Source organism: Amia ocellicauda, chromosome 2 (genome assembly GCF_036373705.1).
Source record: "Amia ocellicauda isolate fAmiCal2 chromosome 2, fAmiCal2.hap1, whole genome shotgun sequence".
NCBI classification, from domain to species: Eukaryota; Metazoa; Chordata; class Actinopteri; order Amiiformes; family Amiidae; genus Amia; species Amia ocellicauda.
In genome coordinates, this window is record NC_089851.1 from 15,828,570 (window position 1) to 15,838,436 (window position 9,867).

The 9,867-nt window shown below is 36.1% G+C and overlaps 1 protein-coding gene across 1 annotated transcript in view; it reads right to left on the minus strand.

Annotated features, from left to right (window-relative positions):
- Positions 1 to 9,621, minus strand: part of garem (GRB2 associated, regulator of MAPK1) — a 51,482-nt gene extending 41,861 nt beyond the window's left edge. The window contains exon 1 of the mRNA XM_066719613.1: positions 9,120 to 9,621. Within this exon, the coding sequence (XP_066575710.1) occupies positions 9,120 to 9,240 (121 nt within the window). The 5' untranslated portion in view covers positions 9,241 to 9,621. The remainder of the gene's footprint in view (positions 1 to 9,119) is intronic.
- Positions 9,622 to 9,867: the final 246 nt, after the last annotated feature.

Genomic DNA, 9,867 nt, shown 5'->3' on the forward strand with positions numbered 1-9,867 from the left:
CTTTTTCTACCGATTAAGATGGTACATTTTAGATAAACACAAAATACATAATTTAATATGAATCTGAATAGTGGATTTAAAATGCTTTAAGATCATTTTTATTAGAACAATGTCATTTCCAAATAAAAGTATGAAGTTAAAAAGCTTTCAGATTTCTCCAATTTACTTTCACACACACAAATACCTCAGCATAAAAAAAATAATTATGGTATAATATAAAATAAATGTGTGGCTATAATGTGTGGCTGTAATGAAAATGTTTAGCTAAATGCAATAATGTTACTGGACGCTTTTTCATTTGTGGAACCCTAACTTGTTGTTTTAAACTGGAGTGGCTTTGTTTGTGGATTGGAACAAATAATCTAAAATGACTCATACAATTTCAATTTAGAGTAAGCCTGAAACCATTCAGCAATTGTGCATCCATCCACAAAGGTAATTAGGCATTGATAATGTGCCACTAAGAAAGCTGCACTAATTTTACTGTCTGTAATGGAAAAGGTACTTGAGTTTTACATGTCTAGATTTACACAGCTCCCATTTTAGAGAAGTGCATACAGTAAGCATACTATTGTCTTTTACCAAGTGCTGTGGGTACAAGCCAATTCTGTAATAAGCAATAGACAAAGCAGATAGACAGAAACCTGATCTCTACAGTGTGGGAGAAGGGTCACCTTACAGCTTTTGTGACATTTAATGAGAAACCATGCCTTATATATTGATATAAACATAAAATAATTAGTTCTGCATGGTCACTGAAAATCTCAGCTGTTGTTCGATAATGTTCTTTCCAAGTATTTTATGGGCCGGATTAAAAAAAAAAAAAAAAATGTTTGGAAACCCCTCAAGCAAGAAGCTGAAATAAAATTGTAGGTCTGAATATCACAGTTTCACTTCTTGCCATATTAAATCAAAAGTATCTTGAGCTGTGAATAGTAAGGAGACACAGTTAACCGGTGTGGCCTACAAAATGGGCAGGCAGCAAGAAAGTTGAGACAATCACAGTGGTTGTTAATAAGCAAAAAAATGGAGGGTGGAATCTGCAAAAGGTCACTGTAAGACTAAACAGAAGTGCCCTGCTTTTTGTGTACTTGTATTGTATTTTAGTGGGTCATCGGAGAGTATCTACTTTTGTTTAATACCCACATTAATGCATTTAATGGTCTTAATTGTGTTGCAATTAAGTTGATAGCACAATGTTAAACAATCATGACCATTTACGAGAATATACTTCAACCAGAATCTACCGAACTACCTATGGGGAGATTTCCAGATTCTTTTTAAATAGCTTGGCACATTTTCTGCACTTTCAGAAAAACTCTTAAAACTGAAAATATAGTACACATTAACACCAACATACCTAACATTCATAGCAAACACAGTATTGACTCCAGGGAAATTATTTTATTCCACTTGTTATTGGAGGAAATTGGCACTGTGTTAGAGAAACCTAAAATAAGGTGAACTTTAAGAATATGACATCACACCTCATAAATTAACAAGGTGGCGAAAGAAAGGAAGTGGCTAATTAAAAAAAAAAAAAAAAAACAACTCAAAATGCTTTGGCCAAGTTCGTATTCATGTTGACAGTGGATACATTAATATTATATTATTATAAAACAAATACTTATATGAAACTGTTAGAGTAGAAACAAAGCATTTGGAAAATTGAATTAAACACAAGGCAGTCACAGTAGCAGGCTGAACATAAATTAATCCTTTAAATCCTGTATACTTTGCTGTGAAGTGGTTTAAGCTTCTGTTTATACCATGTGCACAGAGATATTATCAGAGATATTATACAGTATTCACATTTCAGTTTATAGACATAATATTTTCTTGCCTTTTCCGTTTTTATTGGACTCTCAGTAGCCTTGATTACTTGCTGGCTTTGATTGTATAGCAGTTTCCAACAAATCAATGACTTTCAGATGAGTGAAAGGATGAGATATTGCTACAGAAACAAAGGAAAGATGCTTGAAAGCTACTCTGTGGAAAAAGAGAAAAATGCTAGTCACCTACGACTTCTCAAAATATATTTGAACAAAACAGTAACAATTGTTGTAAAAAAAGAAAATGAGTGAGCTGGAGTGAAAATTATTCACTGATATGTTTTCCAAAGTTATTCTGGTATGAACAAATTTTAAATTCGGGCCTTGTGCCATTAAAAGAAATGCATCAGTAGGTCATGCAGTTGAAATGTTGAACTAGTCATCTTTCCTTTAACCAAGTCTCCACTATTCTTGTTAAACCAGCAGTGCAAGAAGATTTAAAAACAGTACATGGCTCCTCTCTTGTGCAGCAGTCAGCCAAAGAGATGAATGATTAAGAACTACAATGTAATCATTTAAGGAAAAACACATATTGTGATGAGAGTGAAAATAGTTGGATTATAGAAATGTAATTGCATCTTCTTCTTTTTCTTTTTTTAAAGCAGTTTTCATGAGCAGTTGTTTTATTATTAGTTATGATTTATATGGCGGGAGAATTGGTTATAAAAAAATTGTGAAGGGCACCACAACTTGTGTGTCTACCCTGTTAGGATATATATATATTAAACAATTTGCAAATTACTAACACAGATCTGTAAATAGAAGTTGTGTAAATTAAACCACCGACCATACCAGTGCAGCTGCCAGTTGATATCTGTAAAGCTGATTTACTAACCAAGTAACAATGACCAAACACCTGAAGAGACTGTACAGACTGTTTGCAGCATCTGTGATCTCGAAGACATGCTACAGTCTGTGTAGGAATCTCGAACTTTCCACTATAAAGAAAAAAGTAATTCCAGAAAATGCAATGGATTTACAGCTGTCACTGCTCAATAGGCTTAATGGATGGTCAATTCCAGCAACGTCTATACTTCAATGCTGACTGGTAGTTTTGCCAATCATAGCCTATTCTGACAACTTTAAAATCTTATTAGGTCTCAAGACAAAATGCTGTTGTATTTTTCTAGTTCAGTGCTACTGTGTATATGGAGCTTTAATTTCAAGCAGGTAGTCATCTTTTATTCTTTTTGTAACGTGATATGCCTGGGACATTTTAGAAGATCTCAAAAATGGCTTCAGGCAAGATAGTATTGTAGTGCACAATTCTCAATAACCTATTATAAAGGCAACCACATGTCACCAAAAACAATATAGATGAAAGGAAAGGAGTACAAAAGGAAACCTCTTCCACTGCTACAGTCAGTTAAAGCACACATATAATGCTTATTTTCATATTAACACTTTTAATAGCAGAGAAGCATTAAGACACATGTCAAAGTAGGAGCCCTCAGGTGATAATAAACTTTAACTCACTATCACAAGGCATGTATTTATAAGAGTGCTGTCACTTTAAATCATGTATAAATACTGGGATAGAATCTAAAAGTTATGGGAATTTACACCAAGCTAAAAATCTTACACTGACAAATGATTAGATACTAGTATACAGATACTAGTTACAATCAGTGAGTTATAGAATGATCATCCTTAGCCCAAAGACCATATAGAATTCTACAGGTATCAAATCACATAAAATATTCCTACCGGGATCTCGCTAAATCTATTCTTAGTGAAAACAACCCTCCTCAACATTTGTCATTATCTGACATTAACAAGCTATACAATACTGCAGACCTTTTACTGACAACTAGTAAATGCATTCTGGGGAAGCTGCCAGGGTTAGCCTAAGCACTCAGAGGCTTGAAGCAGAAATTAAAACCTGTCCATTTCATCAATGAAGAGATCAAATGCAAGCGAGCCTGTTTCAATGGTGGCCATGTCTCTGCCACAACTGCACTAATATTCGCCTCCATGGCGGCATTAGATGTCTGGATGAATATCTCACGTTTTTGTTTTCTTTTCGCTTTGCAGCCGACAGGCCCTCGACCTTAAGTTGTAAGATTCAAAGAGCAGGCCTTCTTGCTAAGAAGCCAGGGAGATGCTTAGCGCTCTGGCTCTCGGTTCTAGGTGGACTGGGATTCTGTCAGTGGGCTCTTCTTGGGTTTGGCGAATGTCTCTTGGAATTCAGTCTGCCGGTTGGATCATTTCCTTCCCCAGGAGGGGGGGAATGATCAATGGTTGTCAAGACTTGCAAAGCAGGCCTCTCAAACAAATGTGAAGTCAATAACAGGAAGAAAAAAACAATCAACCATCTCCATTTAATTTATACCATTAGGGCTGATGGGGAAAAAATCCTGACTAATACTATATATCAGTGGTTCTCAACCCTGGTCCTGGCAGAACACTGACCCTGCTGGTTTTTGTTCCAACAGAGCTCTCAGTTACTTAATTGAAATCCTAAATCAGCCTTTTAATTATTTTTAACAGTAGGGGTTTTAAGTTAAGTAAAAAATTGTATAAGAAATTATCTTATTAAGGAACCAACTTTTTTATCAGTTACACAATTTAAAGACTTAAAAAATGTAAATCAAATTAAGGATTCAATTAAGCAAATAAAAACGCATTTGGAACAAAACAAAACAAAAAACAGGTACTCCAAGGAAAGGTTTTGAAAACTGCTGGGCTATAGAATAAAGAAAAACTATTTTATAGACAAGATTGTGTGTGTGTGTGTGTGTGTGTGTTAAGGAAATATGTTTGTTTTTCTTTCCATCACTTGTTTAAAACCTGTAAAGCCACATACAACCAGTGCTATACATTGTCTTCCAATATATTAACTTAAAATTTAATTCCACAATTCTGTGCCATTAAACAGTGACAACTTACATCCTGCACAGCTGTGATGATTTGTTATGCATTGCTTACTTACCCCATGCAACTATTATGCAAAATATATGTAGCAAAAAGTAAATATTTAGTCAGTACACAAGTTCAATTTGTGCAAGGTAATGTTCTCAAGATCCAGGAGCGAGAACTCTCCCCAGTTTAGGCTGGAAGAATCATGACAATTAAACCTTGGTCTATGGAGAGACAATCCCTAAGATGTATTACACAATATAGAACATGAAATAGATTAACACTAATTATATATTTGTTGTTAATAAAACATTGCTGAAAATATTCTTAATCTGAAAGTAAATATGTACAACTGAACTTTTATAATGGACTGCATATCAAAAATATCCATTAAGTTCTTAAAACTTGCCAAAATTGACCCATCTCTCATATTTTGTCTTGCATCTGTGCAATATTATGTTTATTTTATGCCATTTTAACAATAAATATAAAATGCAGAACCCCAAGTGGAATTAACAAATTGGCTTTTGATAGACGGGCTATCGCTCATGTGCCACAGGTTTCGTGTCTTGGTGTTAACTCGATTATTAGTCCTCAATGGAAGAAAATATTTTAAGTTTATTGATTCTAGGACACGGATATGACATCACTGCATTAGACAGTAAAGGAGCCCCCAGCATTTACAGTAGTACAAATAAGCTTTTACCTGAACCTACTGGGAAATCACATGAGCTCTCTACGTCAGAGAGGATAGGAAGGTATTCTGATTAATACGTTTCCCAAATTGTACAAGAAAAAATAATTATTTTATGCTGCAATATTTGATATCAGGGAACCAGTCACTGCCAAGATAAACATTAGACATCACACAGTGACACCCATTGGTGGTACCCTAACAATGAGGACAATCCTTATTTAAATGCTTCTACATTATCATAGAGTATAAGAATGTCAAGGTCTAACCACAACTTCACACAACCTCTCATGCCATTGTACCTGTACAAAACTTCACACCGAAAGTCCAGGGAGGCCAGGCCCCATTGGTCTTGTTTGCATTTTACCATCTTGGATCAAATAAGTTGAACAATTTAATCTAGATTTAAACGAAGACTGGGCTGAATGTATTGCTCAGTATGAAATTATCACCCAAAGTTTCTTGGTCATGTAAATCCATAACCAAATACTTCTATTGTCCTTTGAAAATGGTCCTAGACTAAAATTGGTTCACTCAACTCAAGAAAACATTTGACATTTATAATCTATTTCAGATAGTACCAAAACATTCCCAAATTAAGTGGACAAGGTTCTAACCGATTTTGATATACCTTACTTATTGCACATAATACCTAAAATAGGCCAATATGTATAACATTCAACTACATCTGAACCTAGTCTATTTGATTGTGCAGGAGGTAGTTGTGCTGGGAATGAAACTTAAAAAAGGGCATGGCTTGTTAATGTTAGAAACTGTGCTCTTGCATTTGTTAACCTCAGTTTACTCAATTACCATCCAATCCCCCTAGGTCAATCTGGGATGGTTAATTGAATCATGAGATTTTCCATTTGTGATGCCACCTATACAAACTTCTCAACATCTTACCTCAAAAGCTCTCCTGTGGCTGTCACCATGAATACACCACTCATGGAAAAACATGAATGAATTACCAAATTTAAATGGAATTTATTTTTATTGGAACAGTTAGATTTTGGTAGTTATACAGGGGAGTAAAAACATTCAGATAGATTTGTTTGGAACAGTTTCAATCATAGGCTGGCAAGTGAAATATTTTAAATGTCCCGTATCCCTTATCTTTTCAAAGAAACATGAATGTTGATGGACTAACTTTCAGTTTAGTGCAACTACAAAGCAACAAATAAATTCCCTTTAAAACTAAAATGTCACTCAATGAATCCCACTAATGTGAAATAAATTATTCCTTTGAAAATTATGCAAATCAATGTCTACCCCCTTCCCTTAACACAGAATGTAAAGCTATGCCTTTTCTAAATACAGGCCATGAAGCGGACTCTTCATTATAATAATTCACTATGAAGAAGGTGGAATATAAATATACAGTTTACAACACATATTTCCCCAAACAAGAAAGTGTGAATAGAAGTCTGAATATTCCCATCTTTATTAGAAATCCATTTTTAGCAGATTAATGAAGCAAAGAATAAATACAAATATAGAATTATCTACTGTTCATTTTATTTTACATTTAGAACTGGTGACAAATCAAATGGAAAACAAATTGTACATTGTAAGAAAAAAAAAAAAAATCAAATTAAGCATTCTTAACATTGGCCAAGACTAGGGGAAAAAAAGATTACATTTGTCTACTCAAGATACCATCACGCGACTGTCTTCTGGAACAGCTTCCACCGACATTTTTTGACAGTCATTAGTGCAACAGTTTACAGCAATTTCAGCCACAACACTCCCCTCTCAGCCTTGAAGTATAAATTCTAATGTTACAGATAACAGAACAGTACATTAGCTAGACTATATAAAAAGGCACAGTAAGTATAGTACTTTATGTCTGATTTAGGAAATAAATCGTCTGAGCAGAAATATCTACAGTAATGTACATATGTGACCAGTAATCTTGCACTTCATAACAATACAGACAGAGTATGAAAGCACAATGTATTTAAGACACTTCAGACTTCATTGTGAAGCCTACTTGTTACTATGGCTTAGCACTATACTATACACTATACTATATCTTAGCACCTATACAAAAAATAATATTATAAAAAATATATTAATTATATTCCTCTTTTAACCAATATTAAGTCAGTACCACTGTAGTCCAAACCAAAGAAAACATGTCACTCACCCACGAATGGAAAACTCGATTTCCACTACTTTATGGTAAAAACACATATATTATTTTAAGAATGTGTAAAAAAAACAAGACATCAATTCAATCCAAGCACAACTGTAGTAGACCTGTCCATTAACACAGTGTGACCTATGCTTGCCATTAGAAGCAGGCAATATTTGAATGTGGCACAGCTTAAGTGGCATACATGCTACATCAGGGACAACCACCATGTTTCCAGCCTGATGGTAAGACATGCAGGGCTGGTTTTGTAGCAAGAACTAGGCTAGTCATGGACGACCCAATGTTATTTTAGGTGGAGTGGTCCTAGACTAATGCTAATCAAGGTCTGTGCTGGTAGTCTGTCACTCTGCATTCCTGACCCTTTCAAATTATTCTGCTGTCCTTCTCCCTTTGAATGCCAGAGCTGTGATATTTCACCAAAGCATTTATGGTTTTAAAATCATCCCATGATAGCTTCTTGAACAAAACATGCGCCAAATCTGCAGCCACAAAAAAATGCATCTCTCTAAAGAACATCCACACACAGGGACAGGGATCACTCACACACACTTTTAACATCACAGTGCAGCAGCAAAGAGATTTTTTTTTTGTAATGAATCTTAATTTTAATTTCATTAACCGAAATAAGACAGGACAAATGACATAACTACATTTACTTGTAGCCACAGTAAAGAAAGTTCAAGATGAATGACAGGAATTACATTAAACGCTCTTCTTCACGATGGGACATTACCCTGAGTGTAACGCGATTTGGAGAATCAATTGCTCAATACACGAGTTTGGACAGCAGAGCATTTGTAATTCAGATGTAATACACAGGTTTATAAAATCAAACAATGATCTAGTTTCCTCAATTCCTCAAAATAACCTCATCTGTGAAAGTAGTTTTTCTGAGACAACCAGCAGAAACACTATCATCTAAAAACAAAATCTAGTTTGTAACATACAGACCCTTAACAGAACAAAATCCTTACACTGTAATTGAAGATTAAAACAGGGGCAGTTAAACGTTTGCAAAAAGGGAGCAAGCACATGCATTGCTTGGGGATTAAAATGCAATGCTAAATCGCAACAATAAGTAAATAAAAACGTGTTTTGCTCTCCCAGACAGTTAGCTAATTCAGTAAAACAATGTTTTACTATTTGATCATAAACACATCTCGATATTTACCCACCAAATACTGACTAGTATTAGATTTAATTTATCTACAGCTCATATCACTAATATGTATACAAAATACATCATCCCAGAGCTTAAAGCATTCAGACCTCGTTTTACTACTGCAATAAAGCCAATCACACAGCACTTACTCTGTGCATGTCTTTCCCATAAACAGATAAATAAATAACCGCTGCTCAGCTACTCCCCGTCCATTGCTATCCCAACTAGCGCCCTGCACTCCGCATGTGTACTGTCTGTACCCAGTCCACTGAAAACCGTCCGGATAAGTTACTCAATGTGTTTGAGTCATGTTTTCCCATCTCCAATCTCTGGTTTATGCGGTGTACTTGTATTACTTTAGCATGACGGTGTGTGATGCACTCTGGTCTTATCTATGTTTTTAATCATCCTTACCACTGTCCAGCTTGACGATCTGCGGCAGACGGTATGCGCTGACCAGTCGGTCTAAGGGCAGAGACGTCGTGCTCCATGTCACATCTTTCAGGTTGTTATAGAGCATTAATCCCACGTCCATGTTTGCTCGCTGGCATTAAACCCCTTGCAACCGCTCAGCGAGAGTCAGCCATGGTCCTGGCAGAGACCCGTCTCTCTTGCTCTCCTTCTTTCTGGTTTCCAGGACTTTCGGGAGTTGTGCTCCTGCCCTTGCCGTGCCTGTTGACAGGAAACGCCATGGAATTGCAGTGGGCAACAGACCGAAGTAACGCCAGGACGCATGCGCAGAACCAGAGACGCCGCCTCCAATCCCTGCTCGCAGTCGGAGCAAACGCCTTGCCCTCTTACGTCGCGCTGTTGTCGCGCAGTTTCCCGCAGATCTGCGCAGAGCTGCAGAATTCCAGTGATCCCATTGTTGGAGCGGCGCGAAAATCTGCGACCCTATTTTGTGTTTTCTCTCTCGCTCCTCCTTTTGATCGAGGTTGACCTGTGGTTTTCAATGCCGCGACTGAATGGAGCAACACCTGAACTTGCAACCCTTGTAACAATGCACAAAGAGGAAACACAATCCAAGGGCTGTGATTTGGAAATAGTGGTAATCAATGCATATACCATAGTGATTGAGTGGTACGTTTTCAAGTATAATTCACTCACTTGCTATAAATCATTTTATAAATAAAACATTCAAAATATAGTACAGTTATCAGTA